Source organism: Sarcophilus harrisii, chromosome 3 (genome assembly GCF_902635505.1).
Source record: "Sarcophilus harrisii chromosome 3, mSarHar1.11, whole genome shotgun sequence".
Classification (NCBI taxonomy): Eukaryota; Metazoa; Chordata; class Mammalia; order Dasyuromorphia; family Dasyuridae; genus Sarcophilus; species Sarcophilus harrisii.
The window spans coordinates 30,336,272-30,356,360 of NC_045428.1; the positions used below are offsets into that span (position 1 = coordinate 30,336,272).

At 37.5% G+C, this 20,089-nt stretch overlaps 1 protein-coding gene across 1 annotated transcript; it reads right to left on the reverse strand.

Moving 5' to 3' along the window:
• Positions 1-5,559: 5,559 nt before the first annotated feature.
• On the reverse strand, positions 5,560-10,088 carry GHSR (growth hormone secretagogue receptor). Its single transcript, XM_003766023.2, has 2 exons — positions 9,242-10,088; positions 5,560-5,889 (listed from the first exon to the last, which is right to left on the reverse strand). The coding sequence occupies exons 1-2, from the start codon at positions 10,023-10,025 to the stop codon at positions 5,585-5,587; spliced, it is 1,089 nt and encodes a 362-aa protein (XP_003766071.1). The 5' UTR covers positions 10,026-10,088; the 3' UTR covers positions 5,560-5,584.
• Between the last annotated feature and the right edge of the window lie 10,001 nt (positions 10,089-20,089).

The following is a 20,089-nucleotide window of genomic DNA, read 5'->3' on the forward strand; positions in this document are numbered from 1 at the left end:
GTTTATTGAAGAATTATTTGCCAGGAGGAGGACAGAGGACAGGAGACGAAAAGCAAGGGGAAAGTTCGTGTCTGTTTTGACAGGACAAGTATTTGAGTAGTTCTGTGACCTAGTTTGCAGCATTGACATAAATAACAAATGGAAAGACCCATTAAATCAAGTATTCCTTGAGCACATTTGTGGTCATGGATTTCTGGTCTATTAAGCACAAAAGGGACTTTAACCGCATCCTAGGCACAAGGTTACAAGGCACACCACACGTTGGACACTATAAGAACAGAATAGAGGAGAGACACAAAGCAGTGAAAGTCCATATTGGCAAGAGTCCAGGAAAACAAGTTATTCTAAAAGTACATAGTGTATGTCTGTGTGTGTTTATATATATACACACATATATGTATATGTATACATATATATGTATGTATATCTATATATACACACTATATATAATATTATATATATATATCAGAAACATACATATATATGTTTCTGCTTTTTAAACCAACAGATATATCTGCTAGATCTTCTTTTCCCTCCCTTTCTCTCCCCTCCCCTGTCCTTTACCTTCCCTCCCATCTCCTTTCCCTCTCCTTAATTATCTTTCTCCTCTTCTCCTCTCTCCTTTCCCACATTCCATGTGGGAATCCCTTCCCCTTCTTCCCCACTCCCATTCTCTGTCCCCTTCCTCTCCCTTTGCTTTCTTTTGAATACCCAATCAACCTAGCCTGCCATGCTCACAGCTCAGAGTTCCAACTCAAGAGTTCCAACATCCCTGCTGGCTGGAATTATGAGCATTTGCTACCCTGTCCAGATCAGTAAATTTTTTTATAAATATTTTTACTCACTGACTTCTGGAGAAGGGATAGGATGATGTCTTCTAATAGAAATAATCATAGGCATTTATACAAAATATTCTTATGATTACACATACACACAGATATACACACATAAACATATTTGTGTACATCTTATCTTCTCTGATAAGATATAAGCTGCCTGAAGGCAAGAACTGTTTATCTTTGTTTCCTTTCTGCCTAGCAGAATGCCTGGCACATAGTAGGGGGTTAATAAATATTTAATGACCAATTGAATTTATTGACTAATAGATTCTAGACATGATGGCGGTAGTTATGCTTCAAAGGTGCCTAATTGCTTTATAGGGAATGCATAAATTAAAAATAATCTGGAAAAGATTTTTTAGTTATCTGATGTCCCATGAGAAGGCATCATGGTAAAGACAGGAGGCTGAAAGGCATCTTGGAGATCATCTAATCCAAGTATTCTTAACCTGGGGTCTGTAAACTTGTTTTCCAAAAAATTTTGATGAATGCATTTCAATGTAATTTATTTCCTTTGCAATTATATGAATTTTATTTTATGCATTTAGAAACATTATTCTGAGGAGGAATCCAATAGGCTTCACCAGACAATGTTCAAAGGAGCCCACCAAAACAACCACCACAGAAGAATATCTTAACCTAGCACCTGACTTTACAAATGAGGAAACTGGGACTCATAGAGGTTAGGTAGTTCGCTAAGCTCTCAGAGCCAGAGACTAGAACCCAGGAGACTTTCAGATCAAGTCTTTTCCCCTTCACCAATCTGGATAAAAATCTCAGAAGTTTAGAGGCATCATGAGGCCCAAGGTCTTTAACCCCCTGGTTTCCTCATTTCTACCATCTAGCAGAAAAAAAGTGCTATTCACTAAGTCTTCTGGACCATTTCTTGCCTCCTTAACATCCTCAGACACTGCTCCCTATTGCCTCAAACTCTAGTCACCTGAAAGGAAAGAAAAACTTCCCATTCTTTAATATGAGTGATAGATAATGACCACTTTCAGAGGTCATCCTATAGGAACTTACATAATTTATCAGTTACTGACAGGTGCCATCCTGATCATTCTTTTAGTGGCTCTGAGTTCAGCCCTCAAGTCAATAGTCCAAAAAGCTAATTCATGAACTCCAACAATAAGGAGTCTTTCCATAGCTGATCCTGGCTAGATCACAGCTGGAGTATTGGTTCTAGTTCTGGGCATCATCACTGAGGAATAAACTGGAGACCATCCAGAGGAAAGTAACCAGAATGGTGGTGGGACATTGAATCCATCCTATATGAGAGTCAGCTAAAGACTCTGAGGATGTATTGGTAAATAGAAGAGAAAATTCAGGGGGGGTCATGATAATGGTGAAGAGAGATGAAGTTTTTTCTACTTGGCTTCCAAGTTAGAAACCAACAGAAATGAGTAAAAATTACAAAAATCCAAATTTAGTCTTGACCTCAGGACAGATTACAGTCGTCTCAAAATGGAATGGATAATCTCAGAAGACAATGGATTCTCCATGAATGGAAATCTTTAAGGAGAGTCTGGATAACCCCTTATTGAGGGATTCTGTTGGGAGATTAAACCTACTATCTGCCAGGCACTGTGTTTAGCAGGTGGTCACTGCAGTCCCTTCCGATATCAAAATTCTGAATTTCTCTCAGATGATTCAGTAAACTCAGCCTTAGGCTAACCAAGAAAAGATGAAATGCAGATAAATTTGTAAAGCAAACCAATATGACTTTCTGTATTTGATCATCGGAAGGTCATGTTTATATCCAGATTTGTAGACAAGACCAACTCATTTATGTATCTATACAAACCTAGTATGAATTATGCCTCTTTTTTTGAGTTTTCTTTGAGTGATATTAATGACAAGAAAATTTCAGAATAATGAGCTATATAGACACTTGACATCCAACAGAGTGGGATTTATGGATAACTTTTTTTGGTAACATACTTTTCATGTTTGAAAATATAGTAACTATCTTTTACTTTAACAGCCTTATACAATCTAAACATTTTCCCCCCAAGTAAACTTATTCTTTCCTGGAATCTTTCTTTACACTTGGGCTTGATAGAAACTACAAGACAGCTTAAAAAAGGAAATAAAAACCCAACCAAAAGTCCCAAAAGGATCCATGTCATCAGCCAAAATCAGTGGTAGCTTCCTCTAAAATAACTTTAAATAGTTACCTGTTACCAGGTAATGAAACACCATCTCTGTCAAATCCAATATTCTTCTGTGTAAACAAGTAAGTCCCGTGGAAGTGAAAGAGGGCAGGTATGTACACTACATACATAGAATGCATTCTGAGAAGATATAGGACAAAACACATGTCCAAACCATTAAACTTCAACCAGGTGGCCAGTTATTCTGAAAATCCTTTAAGTTTAATAAAGCGATGAAGGAGAGATTTTTTTTTTCCAAATCATGAATTGTTAGAAAGTCATCTTCGTGAAAATACAGACTTTGTCTTTGTAGATCCCACCCATCATATGTTAGAAGGCTACTCTTCAAACCATAAGGATGGTACACGACACACAAGCCTCTATGTGGCTTAAGAACTTGTTATACCTTCTTAAAGTAGGGGTTCTTCACCTTTTCTGTAATATGAACACCTTTGACCATCCTTATATAAAATGGTTCCAACCTTTGGACTCAGAATCATGCTTTTAAATGCATATAATAAAACACACAGGTTTATAAAGGAAATCAATTATATTAAAATACAACTATCAAAATACACATTTTTAAAGTTCACAGTAAAGAAACCCTGTTCTAAAGGGACTAATGGACTCCCAGGAATTAACTAAGTATTCAATATGCAAAAGGTATGAATTAAAAATAATGATCATCTAACCAACGATTCCTTTCTAATTCTATATTGGACTTTTAAAACATTCTCCACAAAGATGTAACTTTCATGGTATGTTTATATGATACCAAAGCATCCAATTAATCCAGCAAATTAAATGAAACAACCTGTCATTTCAGTGAGAAGAGAGATCACCCCTATGGAAGTGACCAACCAATTGTATCAAAATAACAGATACAATAATTCAAGGAACAAACTGCATAAAATGTCTTAATATCATACAGGTTTGAGAATAGGGATAGTGACAACAGTGATTTCATTGAAATAGGAAACTCCCAGTTGAAAAAGAAAATTCCCTTTACTGTTGTAAGTTGGCGTGATCTCTGCAATTTATAATCTTCTATAAAGTTAGAAGCCTAGAGCACTGAAAAGTTAAGCAGCTTGCTAAGGTTTACAAAGTCAACGTGCATCAGAAGTGATAGGACCACAGATTTTCTTGGTTTCAAAGCCTATTTTCTGTTCATTCATTCAGGATTAGTGGAATTAATTTTTGACTGGCCAATACACAACGTATATACCCCAAAATATAAAAAAAAAGGAGACTTGAGACATTTGAAAATGTACCAGATGTACATAGAAAAGGGAAATAGAAATTCATTTAAATTTGCTACAGATAAGATACATTTTGTTGGCTGTCAAAAGATAGAAATAGTGGGATACAACCACAAGGACTCAGATTCCAAGCTGACTTCAACTATCATCTGGTATGTGCCCATCATAATACAGATGAGAAAACTGATCAAGTGATTTGTCCAAGACTTGTCCAAGATCACATAGGTAGTAAATAACAAAGCAACATGGAATATATGTATATGTATATGTATATATATATAATATATATATACATATACATATACATATATATACACACATATTCTGAGACCAATAGAGACTAACTGACAAAAGTCTGAATCAATAATTATTAGAATTTAATGTTTTTTGTGTTATCCAAATAAAAAAGTCTTCCATGATTACATGAAATTTCTATCTTTATGGCATAAGTCACTTGTGAATTTCCACTACAACAATTTCATCAGAAGCATCCTAACTCTTGTATTCATTGAAGAGCTTTCTGGGTCTCCACGTACAAATCTCATCCACAGCCTCTGTTTGATTGTTAAGCTGAATAAGGCTTTTGAAAATGCTTTCCAGTTTTGATGATCAAGTATGGGACAAATAATCAAATACCATGAAAACAATAAAGTATCTTAAATACTCAATAGAATCTCTTCTCTCATGTAAGAATAATTGTCTTAAAAAATGACATTGAGGAAATGATGCTCAGAATTCATCACTAACTGTAAGATCACAGTATGCTGGCTACGTAATGAACAATGGCTCCATAAAATGTTGATTATAAGGCATTTTAGCCAAGGTAAAATTTTTATTTTCCATATATTCAGGACTACATAGAGATGATTGTTTTTTTAATGTCTTCCATATTTATATTTATCAGTAATGTTTCTTTGCACTAAATATTCTTCATCATTGTAAAAATAAGCACATCTAATTTCACATTCAGCAACTCAAAACAAAATAATGTGAAAGCTTTTGTTTGATCCAACCCATTCCAAGGATCCCTTGTCCTTTCTCAGGTTCCACACCAATGTGTGAATAGAAAATCACAGGTAGTGAACACAACAGAAATGTTAAAACAAGAACCCTGATAAGTGATTCAATCAAGCCAAATTTTCCATGCAACAAAATCCTTATTTTTTCCCTGGTTTTTTCCCCATCCCCATGAATCCTAGATGGCGAAAGGACAACTCCTCCAGGGTAGTTCCCTACCTATTTCCAAACCTATCCTTGAACATCTCACCAAGATCTACTGCATTATGGCTTTCGTATGAGACTTGGGACTGTTTTGCTCATAAATTTATTTTGATCATGTATTGATACTCAATTCTGTCCATGCCCGAGAACTGTCATCTTTTATAGTAGACAACTTCCTCTGGGAGAATTGGCCAAGCCCCCAGAGCCTGAAGACAGCCACGCGGTATTTCTTGGACATGATGTTATAAAGGATGGGGTTGATGGCTGCGCTAAGATAGAAGAGAACAAAGGAGAACAGGTTGCAATACTGGCTAATCATCGCAATCTCCACAGAGCCAGGTTCGAAGGATTTGGAGAATAAGTAGCGTCCCACATGAAATGGCAGCCAACAGAGGACAAAAGCGAACACCACCATGGCTAGAGGAAAAATCAGAGAAACTTGGTATGAGATCAGGCAATGTTGTCTTGAATCATGTTCTGCTTTAAAAAAAAAAAAAATCCATTTCCTTTGAAAGTCTTTGTGGCAGGAGAGTGTGATTCATCTCAGACAAAGGACCAAATGTTGTTTTTCCCCATTTCCCTTTCCTGGGGTTTAATGAGAGCTATTTCTAAATACACGACTAATCTATCTATTTGGACCAAGGTGACCCATCAGTATAACAATAATTCACCAGAGAGATAGCTAGGTGTGACAAATAATGTGATAAACTGAGAATCAGAAAGACTGAGGCTCAAATCCCATTTCATGAGATGATATTTTTATAGCTAGAAAGTCCCTTAAAGATCATTATTTTCCAGCTGAAGAAACTGAGGCTCAGGCAGCTTCAAGACACTTGTCTAAGGTCACCCAAAGCAATATTAGAACCTTCTAACAATTATGAGCTGTACGGCCATGAATAAGTCACTTAAGTCTCAGTTCCCTTACTGGTAAAATGGGGATAATTAATACCTGAAGTATACGAGTGTGACATTCAAATGAAATAATGTTTGAGAAAACAATCAAAGTACTATCTAGATTGAAAACTGGAAGGACCTTAAAAGTCATTGAGTCCAGTCTTCTCATCTACATAGAAAGAAAGCCCAGAAATATTGAATGCCTTGTCCCACAAGCAGTAAATGGATCAAAATTCAAACTTATGTCTTTTCCTTCCAAATCCAGTGATTTTCTCATTATTCAAAATCAAAATGTTTTTCCACCAATGCATCCAATATCAAGTGTTAGTATTATATTATTAAGTTAATAGGATGTTTCTGGGAAATAACTAAGAAATTCATTTTTGAAAATTCAGTTTTTGATGTATTTAGACACAGCTAATACTGTGTCCTTCCAAAATCTTCTGCATGAAACTGCTAGTGCCCTCTCTTCCAAACTATGTTGTATTTAATAGCTTTTTAATTTATTTGTATCTATTCTCTAAATATTTATATATCTACCTCTTGTCTCCTCCACCAGAATAAAAGCACCTTGCAAGTAGGAATAATTCCATTCTTTGTTCTGTGTTTCTAGCACCTAGGACAGTGCCTGGCACTTAGAAAGGTACTTAATTACTGTTTGTTAGTTAATTGATAATCAATAAAATAGGATCCATGTTAAATAGGGAGGGAGAGGCAATGATTAAGTAGAAAAATTATTTTAACAGTGAATATCCCTGAAAAGATGTCAACAGCTTATTTTTAAAATACATTACATTGAGATATCCACTTCTAGACAAGTTAAAAAGAATTTTCTAAGCTCAGGAAAAGCAAAATGGAAAAATTCTATGTAGAAAAGAAGCTTTCAAATCTTTGTTACCTAGGCTACTTTGGTGAGGCAAATATTCCAAGATCACCTGAACCTATCTCTATTATCCAAGGTGGGGAGAGGGCCTCCCTGAATTCTGGGGAAATGGGTTTATTTTTGATGACACATTAATGAGACAATGATTATTTTTATTAATATTTATTATTTGTTATTATTGTTGTTGAAATTTAATAAATGTAGTTATAGACAATAGACTGTTAGGATTAGAAGGCTTCCAATTTATAGAAGAGGAAACTGATTTCTAAAAAGAAGGAATGATTTGCTTAGCAGTGGTTCTCAAACTTTTGTTTTCAGTATCTTTATCCTATTAAAAATTATTGAGGATCTCTCCAAAGAGTTTTTGTTTATCTGGATTATATTTATAGACATTTACATATTGGAAATAAAAACTATTTTTGAATTTGTAGACCCTCTAAAAGGGTTTCAGAGATCCTCAGAATTCTCTAGACCATACTTTGAGAACCACTGGCTTAAAGTCCCATAGGTGGCTAAGCTGAATGATTCAGACACAGGTCTTCCAATCTACAGCCTCCGATTTCCACTGAAATGAAATGACTAATTCCAGAAACAACAACCAAAGACCTTGCTCTATTATGAATGCAATGAGATCAGTCAGTGGTCTATAGATCACCTTTTGAGAAACACTAGTCTAGATGATGAAAATCTTGGAGATAAACTTTATTCCTTTGACATCCAGTAATCTAGAATTTTTAAAATTAGAAAATGACAAAGGACTTTGAACTTGCATTTCATTCATAAAGTAAATTCTGAGGAAAAGAAACTCCCTTTAACATTCAAAGTGATATATTCTTTGCAATTTATAATCTTAGAAAGTTGCCTGGAGCACTTGAGTAGCTGAGTGAATTGGCTAGTCACACAACCCAATGCATCTCTGAGGTAGGATTGAAAGCCCCGTCTTTTGGACTCTTACTGAGCTTCATCTTACTCAGAAATCCTTAAAATTATAAAATAAAATCCTTGTTTATTCTGCTCCAAATGGTATTAAACATTCAAAGGGTGAATATAGATATTTCCCAGGATGCTAAGATTTATCATTTATATGCAATCATCTTTTTATATTATGGTATGGAAATGTTTGTTTTATTCCATAAATTAAAATATATTTACCACTCTATTAAGCTAGGCAGATTCCATTTTCTGATAGACTTGAGAGTACAATTTTTAGACGTTAAATCACAGATAAAAATGTGGGTTTGAAGACATTTCTGAATTTGTATGCGTAGTGTTGGATTCTAATTTGCTACCAAAAATAGCTGTGGAGATATTTATGAAGAATATATGACTGCTTATAAGATTAACTTATAAGATTAACCCTCACTTTAAAATATACTAAGTCTCACTTCTCATTGAACCTAAGAGTGGTTTAGTGAGAAATTTTGGGGGAAGGAACAATTATTTATATTGGTTCCTTAAAAATTGGTTCCTTATAAAGAAGAAATTTAGAGAGAAAGATAAAATGATAAAGAAAAGGAAAGAGAAGGCAAGGAAGTAGAAGGAGCTATAGAAAGAGGGGAATTGAGGGGAAGAAAAGAAAGAGAAAGACAGACTGACAGAGATAGAGACATCGAGGCAGAGACATAGAGAGAGAGAGAAGGAGAGAGGAAAGGAAGGAGAGAGAAATGGAGGGAAGGAAGAAGAAAGAGAGACAGAGAGGGAGAGAGAAATGGAGGGGAGAAAGAAAGAGAGAGACTGAGAGAGAAGAAAGGAGAGAGAGAGAATGAGGAAAGAGAGAGGGAGGAAGGGAGGGAGAGAGAGAGAGAGAGACAAAGACAGAGAGAGACAGAGAGAGGAGAGGGAGAAAGGAAGAGGAAAAGAGAGGGAGGAAGGGGGAGGGAGAGACAGAGACAGAGAGAGAAGGGAGAAGAGAGGGAGAGAGAAAGACAGAGACAGAGAGAGACAAAGTGCCAGAGACAGAGCTGGGGAAGGAAAGAAGTAAAAAGGCCATACCTAACATTTTGACAGTTTGTTTGTGGTTGTTATCCCGGATAGAAGCGCTCAGTCCCACGTCCTCTCTCTTCCTCCTCCACAGTTTTCTTCCAATGAGGCTGTAAAGCACAGTCAGACAGAAGACGGGGAGAAAGAAGAAGATGCTGGAGATCCAGACCATGATGGTGAGCATCCCCGAGCGGATGGCGAACTCCGTGGGCCGGCACTCGTTGGTGTCCAGGGGGTCGGTCCCGTTCTCGTGCTCCACACCCACCAGGACGAAGATGGGGCCGGCGCTGAAGAAGGCCACGGCCCAGATGACCAGGATGATCAGCTTCACCTTGCCCTTGGTGATCACCACCTTGGCCCTGAGGGGGAAGCAGATGGCGAAATACCTCTCGATGCTGAGCGCCGTGATGTTGAGGATGGTGGAGTAGGTGCAGCTCTCGCTGATGAACTGGAAGAGTTTGCAGAGAAAGTCGCCCAAGTTCCAGGGCCGGTACTGCCACAGGCGGAACAGGTCCAGGGGCATGCAGAGGAAGATCAGCAGGTCGGACAGCGCCATGCTGGACAGGTAGAGGTTGGTGGTGGTCCGCATGTCCCGGAACCGGGACACCACCAGCATGGTCATGAGGTTGCCCGAGATGCCAATGAAAAAGAGGGCCACGCAGGTGACCGTGACCCCGGTGAGCAGGGCTCCGGGGAAGGGGGGCAGCTGGTCCGCCCGGGAGCCGTTGAGAGCTTCGTCGGGATAGTCCAGGCTCAAGTTGGACTCGCTCGCCTGGCTCGGCGTCTCGTTCCACATCCCGCTGCCTGCTGGACAGTTCTTCCCAGGGATACCCGCGGGGCCGGGCTGGAGAGGCTCGGGGGCCGGGCTGGAGATGCTCGAGGGTCGGGCTGGAGATGCTCGGGGGCTGAGCTGGAGATGCTCGGGGCCGGGCTGGAGATGCTCGAGGGTCGGGCTGGAGATGCTCGGGGGCTGAGCTGGAGATGCTCGGGGGCTGAGCTGGAGATGCTCGGGGCCGGGCTGGAGATGCTTCGCACTGGGTGAGATGCTGCTGGGCGTCCCACCCGGCGTCGGGAGCGAGGGCTGGGAGGGAATCACAGAGCGCTTGCGGGGGTGGGGGGTTGGGGGGACTTCAAAAGGCTGCTGAGTGAGGCAGGCGCCAAGTGAGGGGGGAGGGAATAGAAGGAAAAGTGTGTGAGTGTGAGCGTGTGTGTATGTATGTGTGGAGGGAGGGGGAGAAAGAGACAGACAGACAGAGAGACACACAGAGAGAGACAGAGAGACAGAGAGAAAGTGGAAGACAGCACAGAGTGAGGGGAAGAGAGGGCTGGTAAAGGGATAAAGAGATAAGAAAAAGGAAGAGAGGAGGAAGAGGGGAGGAGAGGAGAGGAGAGCAAGCTCTGGTGTCTTGTCCCAGGGAGCAGCAGCCCCGACAGCCTGGCAGTAGTCACCCTAGTCACTGCTGCACCCTCCTCCCCTGGCTCCTCCCTCTCTGCTGTCCCCTGCTGGGATAGAGCTGTTCATTCTGGTTACCAGGGGGAAGGAGCTGTGGGTCCAGGTTCCACCGCTTAAAAGGGAGAAGACATCGTGGATGTGTGCCTCCAGCTGCCCAAAGAGGTTTCCTATTCCAGCTCTCCAGCAAGCTGTGTCCCAGTCTGTGTGTTCCAAAGAGCCCTGGGTGGGTGACCTTTGTGGGTGCCTCCCAGGCATCGGGGACCAAGGTGATGGGCAGTAGGTTATAGCCTTACTGCTAACTAGGGTCCACATCACTCCCTTAGACTGGAAAAAGTGAGATTAAAGAGTACCAGCAAAAAACACTCTCTGGGACTCTGTTTTCCCATGATCCCTAAAGACCCTTCTAGTTGTAACTGGTAGGAACCTGTGAATGTATCTTTGATCTTTTGTAGGGAAGTGCCCCAAGTCAATGCCTAGGAATTCCAAAAGGTACTAAGACATAGAAAGGAGAAGTTCTATGTAGTGGAAATCATTGAATAAATCATTAAAGCAATTCATTGAGAGTTGGAGGAGACTTGGGAGATTCTCATCTCCTCTCCATTTTATTGAGCTGTCAGGTCCAGAGATTATTAAGCTTGTCCAGGGTCACTTTTCCAGTAAGCTACAAAGTCAAGAGTCAAACCTAGGTCTTCAGAGCCCCATACCCAGGATTCTTGTCAATTAACCTAGATCCTAAGGTTCTTGGCAAGAACTTCTGAGTTTGATTGGTGAATAGGGAGGGAACTCTGGAACTAAGTCTTTTGAAGCACAAGCTGGCTGATTGCACTGGTACAGATGCTATAAAGGAAACGTTTTGGCAAAGAAAGGCCCAAGATTGAGGAGAAAGAAGGGAGGCCTAGAAGGAGGTAAAAGTAAAGTCCTAGAAGTGCAATGAATTTCACTTGGAAAATCTTAATTTGAATCCTGACTCAACCTCCTCCACACTAAGCAAGTCATTTAACCTTTGAGACTCAGTATAGAGTTTACTGATAGAAATATCAGTAAAATGAAAGGAGGAAAAGTGGTAGAGAACTATGGTTAATGGACAGGGGACGGGATTTGGAAGCCAATAAGTAAATTAAATAAAAGGATCTCAGTGTGGAAGCATGCTGCCTTGTAAAGAAAAACCCAAAGAGCCCAGGGAGGCTCCAGGACATGAGAGGAGGCTTAAGCATTTCTTCCCATAGAAAGAAGAGGTCAGACTAACATTTTTTTTCCCCTGTCTTTTTAAAAAATTCGTACTTGGCTGAGTTTAGAACCCCCACAAACTGGGGGTCCTTTGGAGCAGGAGGTCAATGAGGGAGGGAGATGGGATGTTGAAATGAGTCTTCATTCTCAGCCAGCTTAGTTCTTTCTATCAAATTATTATTAAACAAAAGACAAAGAGCTGATATGGTGCCATAGTAGGCAGGTAGAATGCTGAGCCTGAAGTCAGAGAGACCTCAGTTCAAACCTGACCTCAGACACTTACTTGCTAACTGTGTGACCTTTGGAAAGACTTAATCTCTGCCTTAATTCACTGGAGAAGGAAATGGCAAACCTCTCCAGTATCTTTGCCAAGAAAACAATATAGTCCATAAAGTCACATTGAAGAACAATAATAAAGGACAATCACAGATATCAAGCAGACACATTTATCCAAGCAAACAATAAACAGAAAAAAGGAAGAGGAAGTTATCCCACAATTCACTTGTATGAACTCTCTCACTATACAGGTTAGGATAGAGGATAAAATACACAAAAGTGAAGGGACTTATAGTTGTGAATGAGAGAAAACCTTAGTTCCACAAAAGAAAGTCCTGGTTGCCCAGCCCATCACAGTATCTTAAAATTAGAGAGAGTGCTTAGTATTCACCTTTGGTGGTGGTTGTTGAGTTAAGTCATGTTTGACAATTTGTGACTCTATTTTGAGTTATTTCTCAGAGATTTATTATTTCCTTCAGCTCATTTTACAATTAAGGAAACTGAGGGAAATAGGGTTAAGTGACTTGTGTAGGGTTGTGCAGGTAGTAAATGTCTGAGACTGGACTGGAACTCAGGAAGGTCAGTGTTCCTGATTTCAGAACTGATATTCTATACATTGTGGTACCACTCAGCTGCCCAACCTACAAAAGGTTTTCTCAGTTTTTCTCTGGGAGAGAACAAAATCAATATACTTTCATGGTATTATTTATTTTGTTTTTTTCATTGTTTTACCTTTACTTCGTTGAAGTCATTGTGTACATTGCTGCCCTGGTTCTGCTCATCTCATTCTGCATCCATTAATATCATTCTTCTTATGTTTCTCTAAATTACTCATAATTATTGTTTCTCATGCTTTAGTAATATTCCGTTACATGCATGTACTCAAATTTATTTCAGCTATAAACAGATCATGGGATACCAACTTTGTTTTCAGTTCCTTGCTATATGAAAAGTGTCGCTAACAGTACTTTCCTTCTGTCTTTGACCCATTTAAAATATGTTTTATTGTGGCATATTTTACTCAAAGGCTGTAGACCTTTTAATCCTATTCTTTGAATAGTCCACATTACTTTTCAGAATGGTTAGACCATAGATGGGACTAGCTCACTAACTGACTTAGATCACTAGTGTATTTGTGTGCCTATAATTCTGAAGCTTCTCCAGCTTGGCTCTTTCCATTTTTTAAATCATCTTTTCCATGGGCTGGCACCTTCTTGATGAAGAACAATGTTGATTTTTTTGTGATACTCCTCTCCCTTTTTTTTTCTAGCTATTCATAAATTGTCACTTTAATGTTAGGTTATAGAGTTTTCCCAAGAATTTAAGTCAAATTGTCCTAAACCAAGCCAATTCAAACTAAGAAAGTAAGTAATTCAGGATTTGGACTGGAATTAAAGAAGACACTTGTAGGTCATTTAACACAAAGAATTCCATAATATCCTAAAGAGGATATTCAGTGCATTGGTTGTGGTGAATCTACCTCCCCTAATTTCCATTGAGAGAGGGGCTAGTCAAGAAGGTCTGTTGCCTCTCACAAAAGAAAGAACTCCATTAAGCCTAAAGGACCTTAGTCCCCACGGGCTGAGATTATTATGATTTAGGTGATCAGGAAACAAAAGCAATGGTGCAGCCTTTAGCTCCTTGGATAAATTAAGTCTCTAGAATGTTTACTTTCCTTTTTTTTTCTGAGAGAGAAACTAGCTTTGCCTCCATAAGGTAGCTGTTGTTCCTACAATACTTAGTGAAACCATTCTTTGTTATTTTTGGAAATAATTGCCTTTCTGCAGTCCTGTGGTACTTCTTATGTTCTGTAGAATCTTCCAATGGTTCAGCAAAGGCATCTACCAGTTCTTTCAGTATTCAACCATGTTTAACATTCATTTTGACACCATGTTCCCAGAGCAAGTCCTGCCACACCTTCCCTCAGATATCTAGAGTTGTAGGGTTTGTTTTTTTTTTCCCTTCACTGCCCTCAATTCAGGTTCCAACTATTTATATTCCTTCCCCATTGTAAGAATCCTAACAGGTAGTGACTAGCACTCTAGTTCCATTTAACCACTTAATATTGATTAACTTTTTCCAAACAAAAATTTATTGCAAAGATAAAATGTATAAACATCTCCAACATCTCCAAGGCAAACTCTCTCTTATATCACCTTGATCTTTGGGAGAATGAGCTCAAAACTGAACTCAGTTCCTACAAAGTATGTCCTACAAGATCATGTCAAAATATAGGTTGACTGCTGGATGCTACCAGAGTTTCAATCCCAGAAGTCACTTCTAAATATAGTTCCAAGTTTGTCTAAGCATTAATATTGGGCTGGCTATAATACCTGTCCTGACTTCAAACTTCTGAATTCCTGTGGCTCATCTCCCTTTGGATGGAGATACTACTCCCTGAACCTAGAATGACAAAAGGAAAATAAAAAACTAAGGGAGCTCTGTTTTTGTTGTTTCGGGGGAGAGTGGCACAGGGCCTTAGAGGAAGAAAGTTCCATGATCTTTAGTCTAATAGCATAGTCTCTTACTGAGACTACTGAGTGAAGAAATTAGCATTTTCCTCAGACTTGAATGCTAGAAAGGGAGGCAAAGATGACACAGTCAAATCTGACAGGCCTTTTCTAAAAATGCTAATAATTCCAGCCCTGCAGCCGATTCAAAAAGACTCCTCACATCTATAGCACCAACCAATTAGAACCAGTTAAAGAGTATCTATATATGTTCTGCAGTCTCTTCAAAGTATTTCCTTTATAAGTCATCTGTATTTTTTCAGAAGACATTTCCCCAGCTTCCTTCATGTGGAGAGATGTTGTCAGAGTAAGATGATGGGGTTTGTGTCTGTACTAGACTCCCATTACACATATAATTCATCTGGGTGACATGATTGGGGTTCAGTAAGAGCAGCTAATGTTCTCTTATTATCTTTTTATTTATCTCAGACATCAACTCCCTATTAGCCATCTTATTTGTTTTCTTTCCAGTTCAAAAGTCATTCTCCATTACAGGGAAAGCAAGCAGAATAATAATGAAGACTTTTTGCTTCTCTCAATTGTTAGTTATCACCAAGCCATCCTCTACCCCCACTCACTCAATAGTACATACCTTCTTTGATTTTCCCTCTTTTCTTGGTAGCCGCAGTTCCTTCTGAGCTTTATAGCACTCCTGACACCGTGCAAATAAAATCAAGCCAGTTTTATATTTGTCCTCTCTTATCTTCCCTTGATTCCAGTCTTTTTTTTTTTTTTAATTTAATTTGGGCAACAAGATTACTTTGCATCCATATCAGTCTCAGATAACTCCCATTTTTCCTCTTCATCAAAATTGTTTTTTCTGTTACTCAGAATTTCATTATTAATAGTTTTTTATCCTTCCTTGGCTAAGAACAATCAATCAATAAAAAATTATTAAATGCCTATTATGCGCCAAGCACTATTTTAAGTAGTAAAGATGCAAATAAAAGAAGGAAACAATACTTGTTCTCAAGTCCTTCCATTTTTCCCAGAGAGGCAATTCGTGCACATACAGTTCCTTCAAAAGAAAATGTAGTCCACAAGATCCAACCTAACTTTCCTCTGAAACTTTTCAAATTTTTTCTCTTTAACACTTCTTTGTGTTAGATAGTTCTTGACTTTCCCTTTCTCCTACTAGAGAGAGCTAGAAAAAAAAAAAGGAGCAACCACTTTCCTCGAGGGCTGTGGCAACAATCCCATTCTGGCAACAAAGCAGCTTCTCCTTATTGGTGAGAATTGTTGCATCTGTGTTTTCTTTCTCCACAAAATTAATCTGGAATTGTTTTTACATTACTATATACACAAAAGATAATACACTCTATATAATATATAGCATAATCTATAGATTGTAGTGTAATATATAGTGCAACCTTTAGATTATAGCATAATCTGTATCAAAATGCTTGCCTTCTTAAGGAAGGGAGGCAGGAAGGTAAAGAATTTGGAGCTCAACATTTTTTTAAAAATGAATGTTAAAAATTGTTGTTTACATATATTCGAGAAGAAATTTTTTAAAAATAAAATAAATTGATTAAAATAATAAATACAAATAAAAACTAAAGCCTGAAAGGACTAGTTGGGAAAAGACTATCGTGAACTTCATTCTATTTTAAAGATAAAATATAGAATTTCCTATTTTCCTTTGCATATTTGCATACAGTATGTATGCTCACTCAAATGAATGGCTTTAGGGATTAGTTTCTTCCAGAACATTTACAATTTCATCTTGCATATATTTCCAAGTGAAAAACACAAGCTATGCCTTCAAGGCCTTCGATTAATTATTGTCAGTCAGTTCCATAAATGTGAGGACAAAGATTATATTGTTTATATACATAATGTAAAACTAATATAAAACCTTCGCATTTGCATATCTAAAAAGCTTTTCCTAATCTACAAATTAAAAACAATGGCATATGTAAACCAACTCTAAAAACTGATTAATTCACATAACTAAAACGTTTTCTTCATCTTTATTCAGTGATTATAATAGACAAGATACAATCAATTCAATTTTTTTAAACCACATCTTTAAATCACTTTACTAATGTAGGTTGAAATTATGCCACAATCCCTCTAAAGAGCAAAATTGTCTACTGAAATTTAGGGGAAAATCTGAATCTTTTCCAGGGAGATTATTTTTATTCCACTCTTCCAAGTAGACTTAGCATTTCCAAATTAAAATATATGATACTAATCTAACTATATAACTCCTACAAGTGTACATATTAGACTCAAATCTTTTTAAAAGGAAAAAATACATCTAGATATTCACTTACAAGTAACAAATTGAATAATCATAGTGAAAGAATTTTCGATGAAGGGATTTTTTTTTTTGGGGGGGGGCATTGTTTTTTCATTGAAGATAAAGAAGATTGATCTATCATACCTGGTATGTTTTATTAACTTTTATCCCAGAATCACTTTTGGTGCATTAGATTTGTAACTAGAAATTACCTGGTTCAGAAGCAATTGAAATAGGTAGGATTGGGGAGAGACAGAGACTTGAAGGTTGCTATTGTAGAGGCCAAAAACCACCATTATGGGCATTGATTCCAAGCGCTCTATCCACTGAGCCACCTAAATGCCCAACTTGGCAGAAAAGAGATGGAATGGGAGCATTGGGAGAGAGACATGAATGGCAAAAGAATCCTTAGAGTGGTGGTAACCTGAAGCTAGTTGAGGAAGGTGATGTGCACTGAACTAAGAATTTACCCCTCAAAAAGTATCAGCACCCTTGGGCAAAACCCCAATCACCATGTATTACATGGTTACATGGTGATTACAGCTTTGATTGTGATCCCCTTATTAGGAATAAAATTATAACCAGCACACAGGTTTTCTAGAAACCAAAGGAGGTAAGAGGGCAGGGTGGGGGTGAAGTAAGTGGGAGAGAGGAGATACAGTATTGACGATATCGAGATTTTTACAAAATAAAAAGTACCCTACAAATATTTCTGGGAGGCTTAGGCTGCCAGGAATATCAATTCCAAACTTCAGGACCTCTGCAGGTAGAAAAATATAAGAAAGCAAAAGCCAGAAAGCGAAGTCAAAAATGTAATTTTCATTTAAATTTTTTGTTTTTCTTAATTCAATAAAGTCTTAAAAATGAACTTTCCCATAATAAATAATAAAAATATAGGAGGATTATATATGAAATTTAAACATATACATAATAGAGAAAACACAGTTTCAAAGTTGTTCCATTTGTATGTCCCTCTGAACTTCTGGTTTTCATTCAATTTCCTTCCCTTTTTTTGTACATATGAGTCATTTCTCTCCCTTTGTTTTCTTTGGGCGTATATTCTAGTGGTAGGAGAATTAGTAGCAATATAGGTAGGTCAAAGGGTATACACAATTCAGTGACTTTTGAGTATAGATCCCAAATTGGATAGACTCCAATCAACAATACATGGATGTGCATTATTTCCTCTTGCATCCCCTCCCTCCAACAACTGTAATTTCCCCTTTGATCAATCTGATGGGCAAGGTAGAACCTCAGAGTTACTTTCACTGGCATTTTACTGAATTATGAGTGATCTGGAGCATTTTTTCATATGTTTGCTGCTGCTATCTTAACTCCTTCCCTCGAGAACTGCTTGTTCATATCATCTGAACATTTATCTATTATTAGGAACTTGTTCTTGTTCTTATACATTTGAATCAGCTGTTTATATATCATGAATACTAGACCTTTATCAGAAAAACTTGCCACAAATATTTTTCCCCAATTAACTGTTCTTCTTTTAGTTTTAACCACATTGATGTGGTATATGCCAAAGCTTCTTAAACCCCACATGGGGTTATGTAACTGAATGTGGGGGTCATGGAAAATTTGGCAATATTAAAAGGTTTCTAAATGTTCTACATCCTGCAGTATCACAAAATCCACTAAGATTTAATTCTTTATGTAAAAACAAAAAAAAAAAGCATAATCATCTCATTAGTACAAAGAAAATCTGTTCTCTTTAAGAAATGGTAAAATTGTATATACATGTATGTGTATGTATGTATGTATACACAATAAAAATTGTTTTAAAATAAATTTATTTATGATTTATTATAAGTAAATGTTTGATTTGTATACCTATCTTATATACTTATAGTCCCAGGATTATGTAAAAACTGCTCAGGCAAAAAAGGAGTCACAACATTAGTACATTGTTGGTATAGTTGTGAACTGATCCAACCATTCTGGAGAGCAATACAGAACTATGCCCAAAGGGCAATTAAACTGAGCGTACCCTTTGATCCATCAGTGTTTCCACCAGGCTTGTATCCCAAAGAGATCATAAAAGAGAGAAAGGGTCCCACATGTACAAAAATATTTGTGGCAGCCCTTTTTGTAGTGGCAAAGAAATGGAAACATCAGCTGGAGAATGGCAGAAGAAGTTATGGTATATGAAAGTTACATAATATTATTGCTCTATAAGAAACGATCAGCAGGATGACTTGAGAGAGGATTGGAGAGAGTTACATGAACTGATGCTGAGTGAAATGAGTAGAACCAAGAAAACATTGTACATAGCAACAAGATTATATGATTATATGATTATCAATTCTGATGAATGTGGCTCTTTTCAAAAGGGAGGTGATTCAGGTCAGTTCCAATGATCTTGAGAGAGTCAACTGCACCCAGATAGAGAGCTACAGTAACTGAGTGTGAATCACAGCATAGTATTTTCACTTTTTTGTAATTATTTGCTTGCATTTTGTTTTCGTTCTCACTTTCCCCCTTTTTTGATCTGATTGTTCTTGTACAGCATGAAAATTTTGGAAATGTGTGGAAGTATTACACTTTTTTTTTTAACATATAGTAGATTATTTGCCATCTAGGAGAGGGAGTAGGGGAAAGGGAGGGAGAAAAAAAAAATGGAACACAAGGTTTTGCAAAGGTGAATGTTGAAAACTATATATGTTTTGAAATTAAAAAGCTTTAAAAAATAAACATCAGCAACAAAAAAAGAGTCACAAGTGGAAAAAGTTTAAGAAACCCTGGTATATGCAACTATTTATAAATTTTATAGAATCTAAGTTATCCATTTTATCTCCTGTGATCTTTTCTATCCCTTATTTGGTCAAGAAGTCTTCCCCTAGCCATAATTTAAAAAAGAATGTCTTTCCATGATCTTCTATTATTTCTACAGTGTATGTCTATATATACATATATATATAATATATATATATATATATATATATATATATATATATACACACATCATATGCCATGAGATACTATTTTAAACCTAATATCTGACAGATTTCTTTCCAGTTTTCTTAGAAGTTTTTATTTTGTTTTGGAACATTGTTTCATCGCTGTTGATTTCCTTGATGAAGCTATTTATTATTTCAATGGTTTGTTCTGTGATCTAGCAGTTCTTTAGAATTAAATTA

What these genes read in the sequence shown, in the direction of transcription:
- GHSR (XM_003766023.2), bottom strand. Translation starts at nt 10,025, where the DNA reads ATGTGGAACGAGACGCCGAGCCAGGCGAGCGAGTCCAACTTGAGCCTG. An exon ending in ACAAACTGTCAAAATGTTAG is followed by an intron (nt 5,890 to 9,241) that starts GTATGGCCTTTT and finishes TTTTTCCTCTAG; the next exon opens with CCATGGTGGTGTTCGCTTTT.